Genomic DNA, 27,680 nt, shown 5'->3' with positions numbered 1-27,680 from the left:
ACATAAATACATATAGACAGAGATAAATTCATTTAGCACAGATTTGCACATCGAAAAGTATACATATATTCACACACACATACACACATACATACATATATGCATACACATACCTACACATATACATACATACATGTATGCATACACATGCATAAATGTATGCATACACATACATAAATACATACATAATTACGCACATATACACCCATACATACATACATATACATATATAAATTAAGAATATACCTACACATACACACATACTCAAATTAAAATGACAGTGAAGATAGAGAACAATAAAATAAGGAAAGTCTAAGCAAAGAATGAGGTTTGAGGGAAAAACTAGGGAGAGCGTGGCATTGCTCAACTAGTAAAAACCCACGCAGGAAAAACGCCCACGATGAGAAGGGGGGTGTGAAAAACCTGCGATAACCCTATTGATTAGAGGAAAGATACATTTAAATTGTAGCAATCATTTTTACATAGTATACATATTATTAAATTACTGAAATTGAAATCGAGAAATTAAATACATTGACAACACATGCGGAGTAATGAGAAGCGTAATATTTCTAAAAATAATGATGCAAACTCCTACCGCTTGCGATGACAAAACAAAAAAGCAGAAAAAAAAGTAGACACAGTGATCTGTATAGCAGGTGAGTGGAATGAGGGAGGGTATACTGGTTAAGTTAAGTACCTGAGGAAGATGAACTTGTGAAGTGCTCTTCTAAATGTTGTTGTTGATGAAGAGTTTTTTATGTCATCTGGGAGTGACATTCAAAACACTATCGAGGAAGTAATCGGGAATCAACCTCAATTATTTACCCCAGGATTTTTAAGATTCATAGAACCAAGAAAAGATGTCCTCAAAACTATGGAAATTGGGATTTGTAAGGTGTCCGCCCTAAAGCCAATAAGTTAAGCCTGCTTATAAGTCAGAGAGAAGGAATGATTTAGGTAGGAAAATATCCGCTGGAATTATGAAATGAAGCCAATTTACAGCACTTTTCTTTGGTGACACTCAATTGAATTACAATTACATAATTTTTTTAAGAACTCTTAACTGATATTTCGGTCAACTAGGTGACCACCAAACGGAGAGAGAATTTGAAAAGTGGAAGACAAGAGTAAAAGAGTACAGCCCGCGGTCGAGTGAACAGGTTCAATTTGGAGTAGCAGGGGGATTAGGGGACCGGTTTTTTGGCGAAGGCTGGTGGAAATGGGAAGGGAAGAGAAATTCGGGGAGATGTGTTCTCTATTTCACTGTGTAAACTTTTTACCCTTAAAGTCGGCATTGTGGTAAAAGAGAGGGGATTTTTGGGAGAAAGAAGTGGAAGCAGGAAAGATGGATGCTGAAAATTCTGATTGAATATGGGGTGTTGAAGATTGAGGTACAGGGGAGAATTTTAGGTAAATGAGTAAGGGGAAGGAAGTAATAGGCATGATGGACGGCTTTAAGGGAAAAAAATAATGCGGAATTGGAGAGGGACTTATTGCTGTGTAGGATATCAGGTTTTGTTTTGTTAGTAGAGGCAATATAATCGATGTACAGTTTTGTAGCCTGTTTACAATTGTACTTGAACTCAATATCCCAACATTAGGTATGCGTTTAAACGTGGGATTTATTTTTCATATGAAACGTTTAAACTAAAATATCCATTGGACTAACTTCCTTGACTTGCCTTTTCAAAGGTTTGAAGTTGAAAACCAGTCCTTTAATATTCCTAAAATAATTTTAAAAGCGATACAAAAATATTGTTATTTAAGTATGGATTTATGCAGTCATTTGTATTTTTACCAGTGTTATAAAAATTAATCCGGATAAAGCATTGAGAATTATCACTAAGGGAAACGGATATCATATTTCAATTAAAAAATAGTTAATGCCTGCATAAAATGAGTATGATTTACTTTTAAATATCATTAATATCTTGTTCTTTGCCAATATCATAGCGGAAAGCTAGATATTGTTTCAATAAAGAGAAATTTAAGTATATCTTTGATACTTGATTTACTCCAAACTTTGATTGTAAATATGTACTCTGATGTGACTGAAGAATGCACAGAAGATTTGAACATTTCTTCCGTTATCGTAAGTAAACATAAACGGCATAACAATATGGACATGATATCGCGTCCTACTATACATGTTTCGATGATACTAACAAAAAATACCGAATCCCCATACACTACAATAAGTCCCTATTCAAATCCGTATACTTCCTTCCTCCCTTCCTTCCATCCAACATCCCTATCTTGTTCCTGCCCCTTCTTCTCTTGCCTAACATTTTCCCCTGCATCACAGCATTCAACATCCGATTGCCAATCAAAATGCTCAGTATCCATCATTACTGCCTCGTTATGATTTCTCCCAAAAACCCTCTTTCCTCCCACATCATTGTTTGTATTTCATCATTTGCTCTACTTTCAGTCCACTTCACCCTTCTTCAAACCCATATTTTAAAAGCCTCCAATCTTTGCCTATCAACCGTTTGCAATGACTATGCTTCCTCGCCGCACAAAACTACGCTCCAGATTAAAGTTTTAACGAGGCTGTTCTAAACACCCTTACTCAACATCGTCATCAATCCCCACACACTTGTGAAACTTCTTTGCCTGAAGTAATTCTTCTCCTCATGAACCTACTACTTTGACCGTTTTGCTTCAGAAAACTTCGTAACACAGTTACGTATACTGTTCCAAATTCTCTAGTGTTTGGTATTTAATGTTAAAGATTACCTTAGCATTTCCCTTTATGAAAAAGCGCATAAACTTTATTTCCCTTTTATTTATCCCCATCTTATATCTATCACGTTGAATTAACAATGAAATCATTAGTTTCTGCTACCCCTTGGCTGTTAGGTATGCTGAAGCTTGATCATTAGAAAAACTGGTTTTAAGAACTCTCCACTGACATTCAGTATTCCCAAGCCTCTTTAACCATTTCCTCCACATAAACTTCGCAGATAATAACGGACTCCCCTACCTTACTACTCTTCCTAATATTGCCCATCCGGACTCACCATCAGAAACTCGCACCTTAGCTATCTGAGACATAAACAGGTTGTGGTTGAGTCTCCTATCCCTCAAACCTAGATTTATTTTAAGGAACACTTTCATTAATTTTCCCTAATTCACTCTATGATTCGTTTTTCGGAATCTACAAAAAAGCAAGTTCACTATCCTGATTGTATTTTGTGTTCCGCCATATTAGTGACCTCATTACTGCAATTGCTACACATGCCAATCCACTTCCTAAACTCAAATATATCATCCATAAGTAATCATTTACCCTGCTCTCTATCCTCTTGTTGATGATCCTGAGAAATACTTATGGTGCGGGCGAAATCAAACTTATTGTTCTGAAGTTCTTTCCTTATATGGGCTTTACTTCTTTTAGAATAGGAACTAACGCTGATCTGACGAAGTCTTGCGGCCATATTGCTTCTTATAACGGCTACCAATCAGTCCATAGAATTTTCCTTACACACTTTCCTAAATCTTTAATAAGATCCTCAGGAATATTGACTAACCCCTCTTGCAGATTCAATCTGTACAGAATTCGTCACTATGTGGTGGAAGAATATTCGTGGTAGTTAATGTTCGAAAAGCAAGATTATTTGAAATTTTTCGTTCTCAATAAATAACACATTACTTAATCCTGCTCATATTCAGTCCGAGATTTCGTAAAATATGACTCACTGAATATATTGACCGAATTTGAATCTAGAAAAATAATCTGCAAATCATTTTTATTTCTTTTCGTACAAATACAGAAATCCAGCGCTTCCACAAAATCACCGTTGAATCGGAGCAATTTATTAGCAGATCTGGAAATTCGAGAACCCGTTAGGAAAATCAAACAGTAAATATGAAACGTCTCCAACCGCCCAAATCCAACCCTAAAATGATTTAAATCCGAGAGAAATCGCAGACATCATTTATCAAATGTTGACATAAACCTTAAACGTACGGATTTGGACAAAATAAATTGGCTTGGTAGATAATTTACAGATGAAGCAGGTGCATATAAATTTTAGAGATCAATTTAGTTTACGTATGGCTAAAGCTTTGGTACACACCTATTTGTATTCGAAACAAAAGTTTATGAGTTAAGAATGTTATTATCTAGAAGCTGCAGCTTAATAAAATAAAGAGAAGGAACATTTAAGGCAGGAAATAGGCTAGAACTATCAAATTAATCCACTCTACAGCCCTTTTTTAGATGAAATTCAATTGAGTTACAAAACCCTTCTAATTCTAATTCCCTGAAGATAGTGGACGTACGTGCGTTTCGCGGTATTCGTTGCCATTTTGTCTTAGCAAGCTAATGTTGAATTGAAATAATGATAAAAGGTTTGTCTCGTTTTACGATTATAAAATAGGTAGGGAACTACGTAGTTGGAAACATTTCGGTAAGCAGTAAATGTTCGTAGGTAGGTAGCCTTAAGGGGAGGCGGCCGACATCTTAGGTCATTTAGGCCATTAAGAATGAATGGGAAAGGGTGGGTGGAGAGGAACCTTACGTCGGCATTAGCCTACTCTTGTCGAAAGGCGCCAAGGGGTCCGCAATTTAACGTCCTGCCAGATGAAGGTCGTACTCACACAAAGTGCTCTCCACAAAGCACCTCAAGTAGGGATCGGGATACCACTGAAAAATATTTTTCGTCTCAGGGGCAAATGTTTGTTGAGTGTAGGAAGTTTATAATAGCATTGTGTTTTCAATACAAATATGCATAATCTGAAATTTCACGAGCGGGTTTAAAAAGAAATGGAATAATTAAAACCATAAATCTTAAAATAAAATCCAGTAATTCTGTTCACAAAACACACATATATCCAATTAAACTGCGTTACTTAAAACAAAAATGCAAAGGCCATGATCAAATCAGCACCGAAAATTAAAAAAAAGCCTACAGATTTTATATAATCCACGTATGGTAAGACGAAGTATGAGCGTCAATAATAGCAAAAATTTAACCTACAATACATCTTTAACCTACATACTAATACATCAGTTGACTTATTCGGTTAGATCAAAATATATTGCTAAGTTGATTTCCATTGTGTATTTATAGTTTCAAAAAAAACTTCTATGTATAAATATATCTTCCCTAAAAGAAAATATGATAGATTAAACAAGCCATAGTATTCCAATGTATTCTAGCCGGAAACTGGAGAAAAGTTAATATAATAATTTCTATATTTAAAACATATTTAAGTTTCCGTGTAAATCAAAGGTATCCCGGGTCGCTTAATAATATTGTCTATCCATGAATTTAATTGTTTTTGTACGTGCACATCATACATTAACAGCTATTAACTATTATTTTTTCTAATTTTTTAATAATGCTTTCTTAGATATATGCCTATTATATTTTAATGAATTATTTATTTCATTTAATGGGTGTTGTGATTTTTTACTTTAAATGAATGCTTTGACACAGGTAGATATTGAATATTTACATAGAATTATACGAAAAAAATCTCGTTTTACTATTGATTTGTATTTATATAAAAAAGATGTTACACAAGATTGAGCGCTTTTATTATACCATATATATTGTGCAATAATTTCAGAAGCATTCAGGGTGGAGGATTTCATCCAGCCACGATAAGATTTAAGAAGTAAAAAAATGCTGCATTAACTTCGGTTCTTAATTCATTTCTACATTTAGCTTCTTCCTCTCCATAGGCCGTAGGTACTCTCAAGCCCATATCCATCCACACTCCAAATTTTGTGCAAGATTTATATGCCCCCCTATGCTATCGACTTCCTCTCTTTATTTGAAACCAATTCCGATGCCTCTAACATGTAATTTTTTCAAGTATTCCTGAACAAAAGATTTCCTAAAATTATTTACGATAGTAAATTACTCCAATCATTTCTTTAAAATCGTTCCAGCATTTGTGCTGTGTATCCTACACAGAATAAAATTATTTTATACACATTCAGAAACCTTGTTTACATAAGGTTCATATTTTATTCCCTTTGTTATACAGACCATATTATTGCAATTTTTACAAGAATTTATAATCGTACTTGTTGCTATTTCTCTGATCAATAAAGACAAAGGCTTAATTTAAATTTGATAAGGCGATATGCCTAATTTTTAGTTTCACTTTGGGAAAAAATGAATATTCCTTAATTCAGCCAAGACATTTTCTTGGTAAATATTCATTCGCATTTATTTTAATAATATGGTGGATGAGCCAGCCTGAAAATAACCTGAGGTGTAACGGTGGTGTTTATAATTACTTGTTTTTAAAGAAAACTGCAATATAAACGAAAATAGCCGTAGTACGTTTTGAAGAAATGAGTTCTGCTCTATGCATGTTATCTTTATGATAAATTATGCCTATTTTTGGTATCAAATGTTTACAGGAAGTCAATAAACAGCATATGTCGGTCAATATTGTATTCATGTAGTAGCATTTCTTTATAGACTTTCTAGTCTCACAGTTTGATCACTTGTACTTCATTCTAGATTAGAGCCACATCGGTACTCTCCAAGAAATTACTCTGAATTTATGCTTAGTTTTCTCTCTAGTATACTAGGAAAGGTATTGTAAATTACGGTTAATAATGTGGCACCTGTTGCCAAGCCAGAACTGACTTATTTAGCAGGACTAGAATGAGTATTCCATGGTATTTGCATTTTTAATGTATCCTACTATTGTATATTATGAAGATCATATCACTATGGTATATGATAAAGATTGTCTGCATTTGTACGTTATATTGATTGTCTCAACTCTTTGTACATTATATATGATGAAGATCATTCTACAATTGTAAATTATAGAAAAATAAGCAATAAATAACTCCTCTAGTTACTGAAGTTTAGAAGCAGTTTATCTCCTTTCTGTAAATAGGGCAGCTGACAAACGTCTTTAATTCCTCGGCATTTATTTTGCGTATCCCCATATTTAACTTACCAGTCTGTGCAGGCCCCTGGTTTACAAGTTTTCTTCACACTCTAGTAGTAAAACTATAATTTGATCCTGTCCTGAAGCTCTCCCATCTCTCTGTTGTTTCACAGCTGGCTCTAACTACTCTAAGGATGGTTACATAATTTTTGGGTCTACATTCATATACACTGGTCCCTTTACTCTCCTCATACCCTTCTTTTAAATTTAAATGTTTTGTGAAACACTCAGGCCGTCTTCCCAAAAACCTTTTCTCCACCAAAATTATCTTCTCATTTTACGCAAAATGCGCCAGTCCTAGGCTAGAACTCGGTTGTCACTCATTTGGTTGCCTGGTAATACTATCAACTAATGCTCTGAGTGTTTAGCTTTTCAATGTTATTCATGTGGTTCTTTATTTTTTCTTCCTTTGCAATGATCTGACTTATTTTCTCTTACTTCCTTTATGATTCTCAATGTATTGCTTTGCCCTCCTCTGAGTCCTGCAATTTCTCTCATTATTCTCCGTTTCTATAATTATTCTACACTCATCTCACCATTCTTTAGTCAATCGGCTTTTTTACTACCTATGTTACCTTTTGCAGCCTTTTCTATGATAATTTTATTCTTAACCTTTCTCTAGCGACTTAATTATTCTAAGTCATGGCCTGTGACCTTTCTTCTAATTTCCCACTACTATCTCCTGGTACTGGGTGACAAGCTATAATCGTTACAGTTTTCCCTAATCTACTCCAACGACTGGCAATCCTTAGGTTATTTGATGTACATCCTTATGTTCAAAACAGGTGGTTTCAATTATCAGCTCATTGTATTCTGCCAACTGGCCGGACATCTTTCCTTTTTCCTTTGTTTCATCATGTATGTATAGAGTGTTTTCCTGCTATTATTTGTGCGAAATCTGCTCTATCATTTTTTGCAATGAAGTATCCAAGTAGAATTAACATATAACATTTATTTTGGCTACATTCATTGTCTAACCTATTAAAGAGTTTATTCATTTCTCCGTTAGCGGTACCCTCTTTGGGTGCATAAGCCGAAATAGCAGACATGTTTCTAGATTATCTTCTGACCTTAATTTATATTTCTACCTCTCTGTAGCTCAAACTGAAGGCAGCAATGTTTCACTCCACCACTGATTATAAGACCTGTTCCACGCTGTCCAGTTCGTATTTCACACCTGATGCAAAACATGGAGTGGTCCTTTTATCTATTTTTTCATCGCCACTTCGCATTCATATCCATCCATACCTCAGTACCTCCTAAGTAATCTCTGCCAGTTTCCCTTCTTTCAGCAAGGTTTCTATATTATAAGTTACCATGGTCAGAAATACATTCCCTGTTAGGGTACATGAGAAATTGCCAGATTCATCATCAGCAGATACTTTCCTGCTTCGAGACTTTCTCTTAAAGGTTTCCTAACTAAGAAGTTCTTGTGAACTCGATGGTATCAGGCTGGGCTACGTGGCAATCATTTTTGAATGAAAGATTTTATGCTAGTGGTTTTTCACAAAACATTCAATTTGGTACCTGAAGACGACACCAATACGTTGATACTACCTGCACCAAATATGTAGTTCTGTGAAAAATAGCTGTTATTTTACTTCCATTTGAGAATCAAGTTCTATGAAGAGCGGGGTTTTTAGCTCTGCACCCAAGCTCCATCCCTGACGACCAGGGGACTCTCTTTTCCCGTCCCTACCATTTGACTAAGTTGAGTGGTTCTCTCAGGACCTTCTGCCAGTATAGATATCAGGGGCACAGGAACATAAACCTCTCTACCAAGATAAAGTGGTGACCCATTGGGAAGGATATAATGAATTATCTCATTCAATCGGATCGAGTTCGAAGAATGTTGAACTTTACTGGGACTTCCATAATCCTTTCCCGTGTGCACAAATGCATGTATTTTCCACCTCCTCCGGCACTTAGTTTGTACATTGTTTTCAAGCTCAATGCAAGTTTTGAAAGATTAGACTAATTAATTTATCCCAGAAAATTCAATGATTTTATAATATGAATTCTCAGCTAAAAATATATGAAATGAAACTTCCATCTGTCAAAAGGAAAATGTTTATCGATGTATTTGCTGAAATATATTAAATGGTCCATTATACCAAACTTTAAGGCATAGAAGTGTTCCGCTTTCGAATCTTCGCAATTCCGAACTTTACAGAGACTCCCATTGATTCTAAGGAATAGACTTTCACATTTTTAATCTGTGAATCCCCGTTATAATCCTTTCTGAAGAGTAGAGACAGGACAGGACCAATAGGGCCTTGGAGGCGCTTGGCCTGAGCAATGAGGGCAAGTTAGGGTTTCAATTGTCTCCTATTTACGTGATGGGTCTACCTTTCAGGAAACTCACAACGGAAATTTTAGGAAATTTTTGATTGTTCATTGCTAGGTTAATAATATGTTTCATTCCAACGATTCTCTATTACTTTCTGGTGTTTCCATTGTTTGGGATTACTCGCAGATTTTTCAATCATTCTTCCTTTCAAATTGGTTTTTCTTCCTCAGTTTTTCAAGCCTATAGAGGGTTTCCCCAAGAGTCATAAATAATTGTTTATTTCTTGATTCATATCGTCTTGATTCAAAAAATACTATAGCGTTTCTGCTGTATACCAGTATGTGCTCTTTTTATGGCTGTTGTGGTGGAAAATCAACTTGAAAAAGGAAATCGAAATCTTAATTTCACTCAAAAAGAGCGTTCACATATACATAAGTTACTTGGTTTAAATGAATACTCTGTAAAATTGCAAATAAAAGCTATAAAAATCCAACAACAACCTTTTAGCTGGCGATTTGTAAACTCGTGGTCATCACCTACCACAAATGTCTACATAAACGTGTACATATTGACTGTGCCCATGGTTTCCGAAAATGAAACCTTGAAACACCACATTTGGTTGAAGGTGCCATAGAATTTCGGCAGCTGTTAGTTTTTTGATCTGATTGATTAAACCATTAAACCATTAAAGGAATGCTAACGGTAGGCAAGGGAAAGACCAAGTGGACTGTAAATTAGACTCGCTTTGCTGCAGCCGATAAATGATTTTATCATCGCAGTCCCTACCCGGTTGCTGGGTTCAGTATGCCCGTGAGTGTTTCCGTTTTGCATACGTATGCATTTGTGGGTGTCTCCGTAGCAAGATGGGTACGGCACTCGCCTTCAGATGGCGAGCTCCGTTGTTCAACCCTGGCTGGCGCTTCTGGAGGATATCGGGCAAAAAGGTCATGGGCATAAATTACAGAGATCCATATTTATCGAACAAGCCATACGTGGCACTGGGAAAGAATTTATCCAACCCTTACTTCGAAAGCATGATTTAAGGAGGCGCCTGCGTCATCTCTCGTCTTATCTAGCCAACCCAGCCTGGGGCTGACGCTGGTACATAACTCTCAAGTTGTGTGGCGTCCCTGGCATTATATTGGGTTTCGGAATTAGAATAAAAACCTCGAGTATTAATGCATAGCTCGTAGGCTAGATATTCTGTTGTCTGTATGTTTGATATTTCAATTACAGCAGGTGAGCATTTGGTTTTCGACCAACAAATATCGTTATGCTTTCAAAAATCTCGTTATTAAATAAATACTTTTATTTATAATTATCGGGACAATAAAAAAATAAGGAATAAAATTAGCAGGATAGAATACTGTACTTTCGGCCAATTTCTCTTTTCCTACAAAGCCCTGCCAAATATGATTTCATAAACGGAACAACTTGGCAGAAAGACTTTTTCGAAGTTATTTGGTTTGGTAAAGAGGTATTATATATATATATATATATATATATATATATATATATATGATAAATTGGACAGAATATAATAGAATGACAGAAAGTCATTACTTCTATATCTTCCGATGAAGACGGAGCAGAATTCCGCCGAAATGACCAAGAAATAACGTGTGAGTGACCTTTTTGTGTATTTTTTTGGGTAGCAGAACTTCCTGAGAAACAACAACCGGCACAGGGGAAGGATCTGGCCCTCCGCCCTCATGTGCGAATTTCATACGCCGTTGGGTTTAGTACTGGGTGAACTCTAAAATTACTTACCAAACCGATCTTTGGGTAGATTACTGTGTTTATGGTTATATCTGCATGCATATGGTTAATCGTCAAGGGCAAATCCGAATCTGAATAAAATCATTATTACTTATCTCGCATGTTCTAAATTTGATGCCTTATTATGTGTATCATGCTTGATTTGAAGTGTAGTAAAGATATTTTTGCAATGGATACTAAATACTCTACTTTCGTTACTTATGCTTGTGTTAGACCTCATGGCTTATGATCATTTGTTGTCAATTTCGTTATGTGTTGGAGAAGGTTGGTAACTGCAGCAATTGAATGGGTTACAAAATATTAGCGAGATTTTTATACGATAAATTCGTTAAAGCCGTGACCTAAAAGGAATACGTGGGGGCGGATGCAGGGAGGACAAGGATATATTCAGACCGTGTGCGGGGGTCCAAAGGGATCGAGGGAGGATCCGAGACTGTGGGATGAAACGGGACATTAGATCGAGTAACAAGGTCCTTTTTACCCTACGATGCCGGGTCGATTGTGAACGAGGAAAATGGACGTGGGCTTTAATGGACCTGGGAAACGTTCGGAAGGCAGATTTTCAGGATTACGGGAGACGACTCTAGCTTGAGGGAGCATTACGTGGACCACCGATGAGTTTTCTCACCGACCGCAAAGTAAAGTACAGCGAATTGCTCGTCTGCATGATAATCCACCCGTGGTACCCGTTTCGGCACCACACTTGAAAATGCACCTCTTTTTTTACTTTTAAAAAGTCTCCTCGACCAAGTACTTTCAGAGAGATTTTAAATTCCCACGAGAATTTCTTCAAAATCCAGCAGAAAAATCTGGCAAAAATATGAGTTTAAAATGTCACTCGTACTTCTCACCATAAAATGACGCCAAATCAAAGGTTATTCGATAAATTGTAGATATATTGCAGATATATTTTGTGAAATGCATTTAACTTTTACAATTGGACTTCATTAGCGATGATAACGTCATATCAGATGCTTCAGAAAATATATAGGACACATTTGGGAGTCTGGAAAAATAGTGCATGTTGTATTGATTTGATTTCATTATGTTTTCCTACCGTTTTACCAAGCCATTGCTACCCTTGCACGCGTATGCGTCGTGCACTGATCAATAATGATTTTGTAAAAAGTATTATTTGTAAAATTGTGGACTAGTAATTAATTCACTAATTTTGATCAAAAGCAGTTAAATGTATCAGTTTTTTTAATCGATAAGAAAAAAATAGTATGTCATTCAGTTTCAAATCTCAAGACTCAAATAGACCTATGAAATAAACAGAATCGCTCTAGCGACGTGCGTAAAATAAATGAATATTTCGGCAGATTAGTTTTCATCTAAGGGAGGAAATCAATATTAATCCAGTATTCTTTTCCAAAACTTTCACATTTGCCGTAATTTCATCACAAATGTCATTTATTTATAATTCATAATAATTAAAAAATATTTTACAAATACATTCTATTCTTTGCCTCTCAAAAATCAGATATGATTTGACTCAATCATCAATCACCTTGCAAAATATCTATGAATTCATAGAATAATTCAATATTCCATTAAAGTTGAAATTGCCCAAAGCCCTGAAGATGTACCCAGTTTCCCAGGAAAACATCCGAAGTTTAAAAATGTCTAAACGTAACATGTATGATGATATTAAAAAAACTATACAGGGTAACAATTTTTAACTATTTCTATTGAAAAATATAAGCAAGTAATAGCATTATTTACAATTATATCCATCGCTCTAACTTTTTGTTTTATAGTTTCCGAAATTTTGGGATCTTTTGCAGTAGAATTTTAGCGTATGTGTGACATGTAAATTAATATACCTTTGAGAAGTCGCATTAACATTTCACTTGGTTATCGTAGATAACCTAGAATAATAGTTCCACCTTTTTGTTATTTATGATTACCAGTTACTTTTTACCCTGTGTCGAATATTCAATACAAATTTAAGATTATAATTCTGTGATTCCCAAAGTTATAGCCGATCCCTGTAGCAATGGGGTCACGTTCTCGCTTTCCAGCCATGATGTCGCAGGGTCATTTCCCATCTAGGTGAGTTTTCTTACAGAGTTTGATTTTCTTCATTTTCTTCAATGTTATATTTAAGGGTTAAGAAGAAGAATGGCCTATATCAATTCCACCTATTCAATGATATTAAAATATTGATATTATTAAGTTTAGTTACATTTTCTTCTAGTAATAGATTTTCACGCTAAAATTTTAAAATATTTGACATAAACCGTAGCTGAAAATGGGTACAGAATTTGTGCAAAACTACATTCATCAAGCCTCTTCACCCATAACCACATATGTAGACTTCAGGAATTGGAGCTAGGCCTGCGAGTGACATGCCCATAAGTGCAATGAGAGCGCAATAGAGCCTCAATCTTTTGGGGGACGATTCCGTAGCCGGCAGTGGTGTGTCACATTCCCAACCTTTGCCCTTGTGGGCGGAGATCATGAGTTTCATCTCCATGAGGTAGTGGAAATTACCCTTCTTAAATTTCAATTCTAAATTGCATTGGATAAATTTTTATTGGATACATTCTAATGTGCATGTGTATGTTAGTTGATAATATTATGCATTTTCATACGAAAATGATAAAAAGGTTTAAATGAAATTATTCGCCATTTTGGGCATAGGTGTGCAAAAATATGTTGCTTTTACATGAGGTGATATCCTATTTTACGGGTGTTGACCTAACACCCCCCGCCACACGCCCTTACGGCGGCTTGCGGGGTAAAATGTAGATGTAGAATTGATATTCAGCGTAGCTAGATGTTGCATTCTAATATCACTGGTTCCTTGTAACGTAGAAATAGATTTGAGTACGGGGCCAGAGTGACGGATTAGAGGAAAGGTAGTAATCGTCCGTCACGGAGGAGTTGTATTTTCAGTGACAATACTGTTGAAAATAAATTTCTCTTGAAATAATTATTTTGAAACACAAGAATTGTCCGCCCGACGGAAGGCAAGCATGGATAACAAGTTGCTTTGTGTTGTTCATTATAAGTTTTGCTACGCCTTAAATGGTCAGCCAAACAATGCAACTGATTGCGAAGGGTAATAAATTACAAGGCTGTCATAAGCACAAGAATTCTACTCTCTCTTCCATTAATGAGGACATCCCCAATTACGGAACTCAGAAGAAGCACGCCTATTATCTGATTAGTCGGTCGCTCACCAATATAAATCCCTTAACTATACACACGGATTGAGATAGATGCGTTTCCTTCGACTGAAAAAAATGGAGGAAAAAAGAAGGAAAAGAGAAAGGGTATTCATCGATGAGATCTGAGCAGGAAAAGATCAAGGCATTTTGCCTTTGGCTTTCAAGTCCAGATCAATCTTTCATCAAAAGGACATTTAAGAGATTTGCATGCCGAATAGTTTGCTTTTTGCGTTAAGTTCATTGTTTTTACCATTTTGCAGAAAAATAATTACATAATATTGCACTACAGTGAATAATTTACAATATAATGTTTTCAAGGTAAGTTTTAAAAGTCATCATAAAATCATGTACACGTTTACCATTTGTAGCTCTAAGAGTAGAATAGATGAATTTATGAGATAACGAGTACCCTACAGTAACATTTTTGAAATCCATGCGTTAATACGCAACAGTACATGTACTTAACCTACGTCATTTTTCTGGTGACGACTGCTTCTCTCACGGCCATACAATTTCCAAAAAGTCACATTTATGGCCAATGTGAATGCAACAGAAATGAAATCGAAAGTCATCGGGTGTATTTTAATACTCCTAGTTTCCTCCAAGTTTTTTCTATTGAAAATTTTAAATAAACACTACTAGTAGAATTAGTTAACTGACGAAGTTTAAAGCTTAAAGCTGATTTTTACCGATTAATCCAAAGCATAGGTGCAAAAACAATTGCTAGGGCTGAAAGACGGTTAAAAAAATCTTAAATTAAATAGTTTCCACAATCCTCAGTTTATAGAAACGATAGCTTAAATAAAATCGGAAATGGCCTGCTTATTGCAGTTAAAATTATGCACACCAGTATATTATTCATAACCGTTTACGAAGTGTGTGTTGCTCAATTAAAAGTCAGTCAAAAAGAGTTACAGATGCGCATCATATAGAGGACCAGACAACATCGGTTCTACGATATAATTACTAGATCTCCAGGTCAAACATCGCAACTGAAAACGACAAACAGGATTTTAAATTCGGCGTTGATTTCAAAATCTTATCTACTATTCAGAAATATTGTAGTTTTAAAACTGGGATTAAAGACAAGTAAATCTACTTGCTGATTATACCTACTTAACTCGAACTTTAAAGATCACCTAAAATTTTCATGTGAAATGTTCAATATACTCTTGACTTCCAGCCCACCAAATGTCCTAAATCTTCTAAATATTACATACATTAATGAACAGAAAGTAGATAAATAATGACCGGAGAGTAGCAAAGACTTAATTCTATCTGTGTTTCATATAGTTGGGCACAAGAATCAGATAAGGAAGAATTAAATGTCAAACATGAAGATTACCTTACTGGTGGTCCAATATCATTAGAATTCCAGGAAATAAGTCATCAAATAGTGTCCTTGAACTCAACTCACATTAGGTTGTACTTATAAAAATTGAAAAGCAGAGGAAATTACAATAAACACACAACATTTTCCTAATTGTGTAAAGTGAAATTTACTGTCTGTGGCCAGCCTCGACGCAGCCTAATTAAACCGAAGTGTGAAACATGACAGCTTTATTGGAATGTGGTTTCACTTAAACCAATGGTGCATCTATAAAATCAGGATGCGATGCGCGACTAAATGTTCACATAGTCGCAAGATGCTGCCAAATATAGCTAATATTACTCGAGCTTTCAGGTTCGGCTTCTTAGAACCACTAGTGATATTTTTTCCCAGAGGCCGAAGCTTAGACATCAGAAGCCCATTCGTGCGATAAAAGTCATTTAATATTTACGTTTAATGATCACGTTTAGAATTATCAAATTTTGAAGCGGATTTACGGTAAATTAACTTTTCCGTTTATGTAATATCTCAGCTATATGTGGAATTTTAAAATATTAAGCGACCTACAATCAAGGCTCTGAAATTTTGCCATATCCGCCCTACTCTCCCGATCTTGCCCCATGCAACATTTTCATATTCCTCGAACTTAAAAAAACATTGTTAAGTTTGAAAATTTGACGACACGAATGACGCCATTAGAGAGGTGGAACAATTTCTTTTCACGCAATATGCTGTGTGTTACACTGATGGCCTTTGAAAGGTCAAGAAACGTTGGAGGAAATATATAACTATGGATGGTAACTATGAGGAGAATATCTAAGAATGAGACCCCCTCGTGAGCATATAAAAATGTAAAAGAGTATGAAAACGTAACAAAATATTCGCGATCACTTTTTTTAGGTTTATTCACCAGCCTCTCATTACTAAATTATTTAACCTTAATCATAAAAATAAATTGAAAATTAGTAAATAATTGAAATATTACAGACTCATAATGATACTAAATGTTTTTTTGATTCTTTTTTCAAATTTATTGAAAAGAGTTGGTTTTATTGAAGCGACTCCAGAATTTTTACACATAAAAAGATAATTCAAAGTAATAATTTGAATGCAATCGAAAAAGGTATCATATAGAACTAACTCATTGTTCAAATTCTCCATTTAAATGAGCCAAATATACCTAATCGTTCCACAGTAAAAAATTTGTTTCACGGCAGACGTTTCTTTCCTGTGCAATATTTTCAGAATGATGTACAGAGGTATTGCAAATGACAGTTTTGCTGAAACCTGGAGTGCATGATAACATTTTAATGTGGAATAAATAATATAAATAAATTAGTAATTTAATACTTGTAATTATGAAGCTGTTTCACTGAGTTACGTCGTTAACTTAATTCCCACTCAAAACATTCCCTCCAGATGTTCAAATGCCAAATGATGAAGCTGACCATAAGTTTTGCAAATGTCTTTTTAGCGTGTAGTGGCATAATTCCTTAGCAGAACTAAGATTGGAATAAGTAGGATGAAGAAAGCATGAAGACTGAAATTATATAAATACTGAACAATTTTCAGGTGACTATCATAACGAAATATTTCAATAATATGTGACTGACAACATTTTTGCATTTGACAGATCCAGAGACAGAACATAAACCTTATTTAGTAATTTATGAGAAAGAATGTAATAATGACAAGGGATTATTAGGGTAGTTTATTCCTTCTGGATTCATATTTATACTTAGCTGAGTCTGCAAATAAAATAGTAGCTGAGTTAGGCGGAGTTCTATTACAATATAATCTTTTTAACAGTATTTATATAAATTGTAATACATTTATGTACATAGGAATTTGCATTCATTTCGTAAATATGTTAGCTTACTTTATAATTCGTTACATATTGATAAAAAGGGCAACATTTATTCCTAGTAGGAAGATATTTGCTGAGCACAATTTAGTTCAACTGAATGTATTGTGAAGGGTACAGCTGGGCGTTTGACTTGTATGTCAAAGTGTGACGTCAATACAAGATGACTCTGGGTTAGGCCAGGAAGACTATAAACGCCTGGGATACCAAAAGAGATTAAATAGGATACATTCAGGAGCTTATATTCAGCTGCAGAAAAGAGGTTTCTTCAATTTTGGACTAAATGGGATAAATACATCCATAAATTAATGATGAGAGTGAAAAAAAGTCTTAGTGTGGCTCTAGAAAAAAACTTTCCTCTTAAGCGAAAGCAAAATATAAGAAGGGGAGTATTCGAGTATTACTAATCTAAATATCGCAATTGGCTTACACTGGGCAAATTTCGCAAAGAATATTTACTGATAAATTTCTTCGAGATCTTTTAATGGCGTATTCATCCACTCCTAGTTTTATTCGAATAGTTTACATATTTTGTCTAATTAAAAAGCAGCAGGCGAAACGAAAGCCCTAAGCTCGCAAAAATTGTGAGGTATTTGGGATCAAGCATGAAAGAAGAATGAAAAGTACACTGTAGCAAACGCTAGCAAACAAAATTAGATAAATGCGGCTTCACGAGTATATGTACTTACGTACTTATACTAAAATATAAGTTGTGAACAGGCTTAATTTGCAAACTATCAATCGATGCCATTCTTCAATGTTAAAATTTAGTTTAATTCTATTCGCTAAAGGTAGATTCAACTTAAAATTGTTCCATTTATATGCTTGATATGTTACATTCTATGTTTGAACACTCTGCTGTAAAATAACAAAAACGCAAAGAAACTGTGACTCTAAATTTACTGCATTCACACTAGATAATTATAACGATTATATAGGTGTCCAAAATCTGTAGTGAACATTTCTTCAGTGTTATTAAGCATTAATAATAGTCTTTAGCTCATTTCCCAATGCTTCCACTATCGCAGCAGCTACAACGAGTTCCAGTGACGTTGCTTCGGGCATTAATTAATCCAATTTACGAAGGCTTTGCACAATGCGAGGTCACAATTTAAGTTCGGCATTCATTGTGGATAGTTTTCCGGAGGGATGAGCTAATTCCTCACTCAGGGACGAGCTAAAACTCATTAGAGCGAAATGCATACCAGCGTGATAAATATGTTATTTGTTGGATACATGTTCCTCTGCTAGGCATTTACACAGGCGTAGCATCTTCAACGAGTTCATGTCATCTCACACCCGCGGCTGTCTCTGAATTCCAAAGAAAATGCTGAAGACGCCAAGGCAATTAAATTTTACGCCCTGTATAATTTTCTGTAAACCCGTAGAAGTATTTTATACCGGGGATAAGATAAATTAGAAGTTGCATCATGTTAGAATATAAATTAAGGCTTTTTATCTGTTTGGCGAACCATTTGGCGTACGTCTCCACTGTTACAAAGGCATGCGAAAGGGCATTTCTGACGACTGATGAAACTCTTTTGATTAATGATTCTTGGCTGAGTCCGAAATTACAAATGATGGTACTACGGAGAATAGCGTCATCACTCACAATCAATATACATCATGCATATTTACAAGGAAAATAACCTTTATCCAATCACATAAATTGATAATTATTCATTAATTTCCAATTTTTGAAATTTCATGAATGGCCAATGTAGGATGTGCAACTTAAAATTTGAGAAATAGTTATCCTATGTTTATTTTCAAGGACCAAAAAACGGCAAAATTGTTCTCCAAGCCCCTAATCTTTTTATGCCTTCAAAAGAACATTGCGTGGCGGGCTATACACAATTGCTACCTTACGTAATTGACCAATAGACATCCACCGGTATTCATCGTTGCTTTTCATTGCCATCATCGCCAAAGAGCCACCTTCGCCACCGCCAAATCTGATTTATTTACTCCAATATTGCCAATGAAGCTACAAAAATAAGCAACTTGGGTAAACAAAATTCTAAATTACACTGCTTTGGACATTCTTCCAAATGCAAACTTTAATTTGTGTTCATCATAAGTGAGTTTTTCTTTTGATTAATATATATTTCTACTTAACCTAGCATTGGGATGTTATCATTTAATAGGAATATTTTCTAAGTTATATTAAAACCGAGGTCTACAACAACATTAATTTTTCTCAAAGAATCAGAGAAACTGGGAACACTTCAGCGAGTGTTATATTACATTTAAAGGTATATTATAATTTTATATATATTTATATATACATACATATATACATACGAGGGTAGGCTGAAAACTAATTCGCACATGCTTGTAGACCGCAAAGAAAATTACATTTTGAAGAACTCCTGGCGGCATGTAGAAGTAACATTCTCCCTTAACATGTAGGTGCAGGTTTGAGGTTGTTTCATTTGTCCAGTGTATTTCGAAAAGCGGAAGTATGGAGACGTATACTAGTGCTATATCAACGTGAGTTAAGCAGCGTTCTGTTTTCCAATTTTTAACTGCTGAAACAGCGACTCCTACTGAGATTCATTGTCATTTTGAGTCTATTTATGGTGGCAATGCCATCTACTGTAAATCGATGGGTAGTAAAATTTCGTGGTTGCGAGCCTGGAAAAGCCAAATATGATGATAAAACACGCAGCGGACGTTCGATCACTGCCATAGGCGATAAACATAGCAAACTCGTCGAAGATTTGATGCAAAATGACCAGAAAAATACTCAAAAGCGTGTCGCAACCCATATTGGAAAATCTAAGGAAGAAGTCTCTCGTGTAAAAGGTAGCCTGGTGCCAATAATCTTGCAAAGTGACAAGGCTCGCCCACACCTTTTGCGAAACCTAAAATTTGAACCAATTCCACACCCTCCTTATTTCTCCGATTTTTTTCCTAAACTCAAGAGGGACATCAATGGTAATAATTACAACTTGGACGATGAGGTGAAGGCAGCTGTCAAGTCCTGGATTCGAGAAAAGTCAGAGGAGTTTTCAGTGATGGAATGAAAAACCTTGTTACACGTTGGGAGAATTATATTACCCTTGACGGTGACTATGTTGAAAAATAAGTATATGATTGTGAAACTTTTGAAAGAATTGTCCTTTAATGTACTTTTGCCCGATATCCGATATAAGTACTTGTTTTTTTGCGCTCTCTAAATTTGTACATAATTTTCACCTCCTCTCCTATATGGTATATATATATATATATATATATATATATATATATATATATATATATATATATATATATATATATATACATCGGTATAACTCTCAAGTAAAGAACTTAGACCAACAATGTTAGACATAGAAGAGGAAAATGATGTTGAGAAAGATAGCTAAGGTCTATAGGTAGCATAGGCATACTCGAGCTCGACGATAAGATAGAAACGGCATTAAGGGAGATGAAACTAAATAAGACCGTGGGGGTGGATAACATCCCCGCGGAACTACTAAAAGGTTTAGGAAGAGTCTATATGGATTGATTCGTAGTATATAAGAGGAAGGAATCTGGTCGGAAGACTTTGTAAGATCAGTGTTAGTTCCTATTCCGAAAAAGGTAAAGACTATATCATGGGAGGTCTACAGAACAATAAGTTTGATATCCCTCGCAGCTAAGGTTGTTCTCAGGATCATCAACAAAAGGATAGAGATAAGGGCAAATGATTACTTAGGCGATGGTTATTTTGGATTTAGGAAGGGTAGAGGCACCCGTGATGCCATTGCAGTAATGAGATTATTAATCGAGAGGAATATAGAATACAACCAGGAGGTATTTGCATGTTTCGTAGATTTCGAAAAAGCGTTTGTTAGAGTGAATTGGTAAAAACTAATATTAATATTAAAGAAAATAGGAATAGATTGGAGGGAAAGGAGGCTAATCCGCAACCTGTACATGTCTCAGACTGCTCAGGTGGGAGGGGGGAACGGGGAGTCCGGAGGGGCAGTGTTAGGAAGACGTGTAAGGGTAGGGTTGCCCATTATCACCGTTGTTGTTCAACGTATTTGTGGAGGAAATGATTAAAGAGGCATGGGAAGAACAGGAGGTAGGAATCAAAGTCGGCGGGGAATGCGTAAAATCAGTTCGCTGATGACCAGGCTCTAGTTTGTCAGTCAGCCAAGGGGTAGCAAGCATTTCCGAGTAAATTGGAAATTCAGTGCGATAGATATGGGATGACAATCAATATTAATAAAACAAAGGTTATGCGATTTTCCAGAAAGAAAGAGGCTAAACGAAATATTAACTTAGGAAGGCAAAAACTAGAGCAGGTAGAAGTTTACGAATCTCGGAAGTGTTTTGGACCAGCGCGGTCAAAGTAGTAGGGACGTAAGGAGAAGAATTCCGCTAGGCACAGAGGCTTTCAAAAGGAGGAGGGATTTGATGACAGGGGCGTTGAGTAAGGATATTAAGAAAAGACTCGTGAAAACCTTGTTATAGAGCGTAGCTATGTACGGCGCGGAAACGTAGTCATTGAAGCAGGAGGATAGACGTAGATTAGAGGCTTTTGAAATGTTGGTGCGGAGAAAAATGGAGAAGGTGAAATGGACAGAGAAGGGAACAAATGAGGAAGTACTTGGTATGGTGGGCGAAGAGAGGGGTTTGTTGGGAGAAATCCTTCGGAGGCAGGAAAATGGGATGAGAGGTTTATTGATCGGTAGTTGGATGTTGAAGACTGTATTAGAGGGGAAAATGTTAAGCAAACGAGGGAGATATATATTTATTTATTTATTTATCGATTTAATTGGGCGAGGTTGAGACTAATAGTCCCTTCTTCCACGTAACCCTTGCATTACAGACATCAAATTGCAGACAATTAAACACAACCAAGCCCTAGACGGATGAAAATCTACCTAGGCGGGAGGATACCTTGGATAAGGATAGGAAAGGTGAAGTAGACAGAAAGGAAAACAAACGAGGAAGTGCTAGGCATATTTGGGGAGGAGAGGGGTCTGCCTATAGAAATCCAAAGAGGGAAAGAAATATGGATTCAGAACTCTCCGCATTCAAATGGTATTTCTCTTTCCAGCAATATCGCGTGGTCACTGAGGACACCGTTGCTGAGAAACTGCCAGCATGTCCTAATAGGGTTATGATACGAATTTAAGCCAGTTTTAGCGGTACGGATGAATTAGTCCGGAAATGCCGATTAAATCAAATTATATAAAGCATGTTATTACATATTTAGACAACCCTATCTGAATATGAGCAAATTTTTATTTAAATCTATGCGAGGGTTAATAATTGTGTTTGTCTGGTTCTCTACCACTCCCTGTCACACGGCCTTGTGGCGGATTTCGGCGTAATGCGTTGATGCAGTTTGAAGTTCCCTATGTTAGGCAAAAAATAGCCCGGCGCTATTACTTGCTGAAATAATCATATAGACTATAAGTTTACTCACCATATTGTTTTCAACAATGTGTCAAATAAACATTGAACGCCAGTATTTTTACTCAATAGTTATTTGCTATATTACGAACCAATTAGTATCCATCATTGCAGGACAAAAATTTTTGGTGCATATCTGGCTTTAAGTATACAATTCTATGCACAATATCACTATTTTATCGTAATTTTTAATTTGACTTCAAAAAATTGAATATTTTAACAATAAAACTGGGAAACCGTAATGCCATAATAGTCAAATCGAATTCGCTATTTATAGGGTATGAAATAAAGATCAGTTCATGAGTTTTTCCGAGCTCATTTTATTCTTAAGTTGGCAGAACCACAACTATCCAGAGTTTACAACATATTAAAAACATTTATTAACATGTTATCTCTTTTCTTTAGCTCATATTTTTATATATTAAATTATGTTTTAATCAGCGTGAAAATGAAAGAGAATGGTAACACATTAATATAGATTAATTGCTACAGAAACAATCATGGTGATATATCGTTCATTCTAAAATAGGCGTGAAATTGCCAGTTCTGTGCTGAAAGAGCGGTAGAAATGCACTCGAGTGGATTTTGAGGAGTGACTCATGTATGTGCTCTGGGGGATACAAATGCTTTTTTCGATAATGAAATGAAACATTTTTTTCAAGGTAATTATTGAGTTAGCCTTAGTCAACCTAAAAAACAGCCAGTTTGTGAAAATATTCGAACAGATGAAGGAAATATTTAATAGAAAGTCCAAGGAAAATCATAATAATTAATATTTGCAATAATATTGGAAACGCTTTGATGAATAGAACTGATAAAAAAAGGAAACCTTAGTTTTTATTACATGTAAAGATACATGTTTCGCAGGATATTTGATCAAAATAAAAGTATTTTGACTAAACATACTTACTGAATGTATATACACTATGTTTGCTTACTAACTGAATGGAAAATGAAAATCATTTGCCATTAATTTAGGATCCGATTCACTTTATGATAAAGTGTACTTAATAACTTAACTTACAAAATGAAAGGAATAATAATCATTAAATACTGCATAGAACGTCAATTATATCCTATTGTCACTGTGATTTATTCTTTTGGATCATATTGCGTAACTTGAGATAAAGGTGGCATCATTTTTTTGGCTGCTATAATGGTGTGTGCGCAAACCTCTCCACTAAAGAAATTGGTCGCTTTTGAACAGAAGTGCTACATCGATCAAATTTACGGCAACCCATACCAATTTCTCTTTGCTCTCCATACCCTATTTCAATTATTACCGAACGTGGTAAACCAACGCTCGACCACAATACATTCACGCGGCTCTTTAGTATTTCAGAGGCAATCCTGGTGCCACGTAATCCAATTCGCGAGACCTCATGGAAAGCAAAAAAGAACAAAGAATTGAAGTACGACACAATGAGAAATTATACTTTCATTCGAGAGTAAACCAAGTCTACAGTCCAGTGATCCCAAAAAACTCATCGAATGCCGACAGATTAGCTTTTTACGCTATGTGTGCAACCTAATCTCCTTCTATTGGCCGTGGAAACTAGGAGTACATAAAAACACGGGAGTGTATATGGAATCACAGTGCCGCATTTAAATATGAATAATAGTTATTTTCTTTTGCTTCACTGATTCTGATCAGCTCCGCAAGTTTTCCATCCTAATCCTACCCTTAATCGGAGTGCATTGAATTCTAGTGAACCGCTGTCCGAAATCGCCGCATATTCGCTCCACTGCTGGCGGCGTTTTCCCTACGTGACCTGCCTTGGATTTCACAAAATGACACAAATAAAGTTTTAACATTTGTGCGAATAATATCACATGAGTTATATTTGGCAAGGTTTTGAAAACGATCCATCTCAACTCCGAAATATGTTATAGAAATCAGTTGAATAGAAATTTGAAGTAACAAAAAAATGTGCCAAAAAATGATTTTAATAGAGTTCACTCTATAATAGTATCTCGCATCTTGTATGAATAACATGCTTTATACTATTGAAAATTATTTTTTCTAGATTTATGGCTTTCACAGTTATGACATTATTAGCACCCAATGTTGTCGGAACTTTGATTTTTAAACCCTTGACTGAAAATTTATTCTGGCTATTGCTACTTCAAATATTGAAAAATCACGCATCAAAATCGAGGTAAAAGTAACATATTAAAACGAAATTTGCAAAATTTTGTTTTATCAAGACTACTCCCAACAATTTCCCGACAGTGAATTGAAATATTTTTGGAATATAACTAATGACGCGAGCAGTACTCGACCGCTCATTCAAAATTCACTACTACCAACGCCTCAAGAGCTTAGTGACTCCGGAGTTTGGGCGCGTGAACGAAGCCAAACGGGTCCCATATGAACTTAAACTAAAGCACGAAAATTAATCCTTTAAATTCCCATAAACGAGCCTATTCATTGTCGCTGCTAAGTGAAAACCCCTAACTTTTGGCATCAATGGCTCCCAGCGCCAACCTTCTTGGCGGCCCGACCGCTCTTGACCATAATCCGCCAATTTAATGCGATATTCGTGTATGAATACCGAAAGGAATTTTGGTAAGGGGGAATAATCTTAGGGGGCTCAGGGATCAAGGGAGACGCAGGGAGTAAAAGGAGGGTGTGGGAGTCAGCCAAGAGGAGGAACTGTGGGAGGGCGTGTTGGGAATTTTTTGGGGCAGGGGAGAGGGTGCCGTAAGCCTGGCTTGGGTTGAGTGAGTTTGCCGAAGGGGGATAGAGGGTAAGTAGAGTTGGGGCAGCGAAGGCAATCTTATGGCCCTGTCGTAAAACAGACGATGTTGCTGTGCAGAGCTACGTTTTATCTCTCGATGAAATAGCAAATGACTCTTGTCTACTTTGAAACAATGCGTCACCACGAACAAATCATTTTGCTAAGGTTCTGATAAAGGTGGTGTTTAAAATCCCAAAAACAATATGCCTCGTGCCAGCTTGAATATTTTTCAGAACCTGATTTCGTCATGACAATAAATTTTAAATATTTGCCTATTTTACCAATAAAAGGGCCAATTACTGTTAGGAAATTCCTTTAGTATAGCGTTGTTAATCTTCATCGCTATAGAAATAGATGGTACGAATATATACGACCCGGGAGTACATAGAATTTTGAAAGTTGTTAAAATCTGATAGGGAAGTCACAGATCTAGAAACGATGATTCTTCGAGATGTGAAAATAGTTTGTTAAAAAAACTGTCCAAAACAACAAGACTGTCATAATATAACAAATTTAGGAGCGAAGACGAAGCGGAGGCCCGGAAGCATGCAAAAATGTGCGCTGTCACTGCCGAGGGTAAAAGACAGGACACGATACAGTGGTTCCTTTTCGTGTCCGATGCACCCGCGAGTAAGATATACCGTAGGATCAATTTCAGTTCGCTCTCTTCGCAAGCAGACGCTCGGTTCTTTTGATGGTCGATGGTGAATAGGTTGGGTGGCGTCGGGAGCGAGGCACGCGACCGAAAAAATAATAACGCGCGCCTCGCGGCCAACCGTCGACGGACAGAAAAAGCGAAAGAACATAAACAAAACTCGGCGTGCCGCGTGCGCGACTTGACTCACCGTCACTGATGACGTTGATGGCCAGCTGTTTCCGCTGCCCCCACTGACCTTCCCGCGGGGACCTCGCCCAATACGGAGCATCCGAGAGGTACATGGCGACCGCTGTCATTCTCCGCAGAGTCCACGCCAAGAGCGCCTTCACGGCACGTCCATGCTTCCTGACTGAAGGGGAGGGAGTCGTTCGGGCGTTCGTAGATGTGTTTGTGTGTGTAGAGGGGGGGGGTAGCCTGACGTGGAAGGGGACTCGCGGGGTGGGGAACGGACAGAGGGGCGGCGAGTGCGGTGGCAACGGTGGAGGGCGGGGAGGGTGGCGTCGGGATGTTTCGGCGAAGGCGTCTGGCTGCAGCTGACGCGACCACCGAGCCACGAGGACTGAGGCGATGGGATCGATGGATGCTGAGAGACTCGGTACACTCACCCTTCCCCCCGCCTCGCCCCCTCCCGCCGGAGGGTCCGCATCCCCACTCCAGCGGCACATGCGCCCCGACGCCTCGCAGCGTGCGGGCTGGAGGCAAGGGAGGGAGGGTGGAAGAATGCGGGGGAGGGGGTAGAGGGAAGGAGATATAGGGAGAGAGCCGGCCCGATTGTCATTCCCTTCGAGTGAATAGCACGTGTATTTGAAACTCTCGGGTGTGCGGATATGTGAGCGGCAGGTGTGCGGGTGGGCAGGGTAGGGGGAGTGGGGTCGTTGATTGTGAGTGCGAGGGTTGGAGAGGGTGGGGTCGGAAGAGGTTGAGTCGGAGAAGGAAGGAGAGGACAACTACGACGGCTCCAGCATTTGAATTTCAAACTCAATCTCATTAAATGTGCGAAACACTGCTCTGGCTTCTAAAATACGTATAAAGCATCGAACGGGAAAGGAGCCTCGCCTTCCTCGGAAGGACATTAATGAACTAATGGCAGGATTGGAAAGGGGCCTTGCTGCCGGCTTAATGCTGACGTATGCATTAATAATATTGTGCGTTTAATCACCAGTACGGGATAAAGGAGGGAATTATTTTGTACGCTCGCTCGCTTCTTTATTTTCCCTTGGATTCAGAAGAACAACATGAATATACTTGAGGGGGGGATAAAACAAGATCATTAGACTTACACTTCACGAAGTGTCATTAAGTTTTACCCTTCAAGCAAAAATGCTCATTTGGATAAAACATACGGGGTAAAGTTAACAGCTATTATAATATTATTAATCGAATTAAAAATTTAAAATTTAAAGCGTGTTCGGTTTCGAATTTTATTCACATTCAGCGACAAAATTGAACTTTTAAAAATCCTTTTTTTTGCTGTCCTCGACCCTTAAATTTTCGCTA

General features: G+C 36.8%; 1 protein-coding gene across 4 annotated transcripts in view; it reads right to left on the bottom strand.

Annotated features, from left to right (window-relative positions):
- LOC139685880 (ligand of Numb protein X 2-like) overlaps positions 1-26,570 on the bottom strand; it is a 91,586-nt gene extending 65,016 nt beyond the window's left edge. For all 4 annotated transcript variants that reach the window (XR_011700237.1, XM_071583006.1, XM_071583007.1 and 1 more), the window contains exon 1: positions 26,371-26,570. Coding sequence is in view for 3 of the 4 variants with exons in the window: in XM_071583006.1 (XP_071439107.1) it covers positions 26,371-26,479 (109 nt within the window). In the remaining variant the exon portion in view is untranslated. The remainder of the gene's footprint in view (positions 1-26,370) is intronic.
- Positions 26,571-27,680: the final 1,110 nt, after the last annotated feature.

Source organism: Hetaerina americana, unplaced genomic scaffold (genome assembly GCF_022747635.1).
Source record: "Hetaerina americana unplaced genomic scaffold, ioHetAmer1.1.p SCAF_12, whole genome shotgun sequence".
Classification (NCBI taxonomy): domain Eukaryota; kingdom Metazoa; phylum Arthropoda; class Insecta; order Odonata; family Calopterygidae; genus Hetaerina; species Hetaerina americana.
This window is presented reverse-complemented; position numbering and strand designations above follow the sequence as displayed.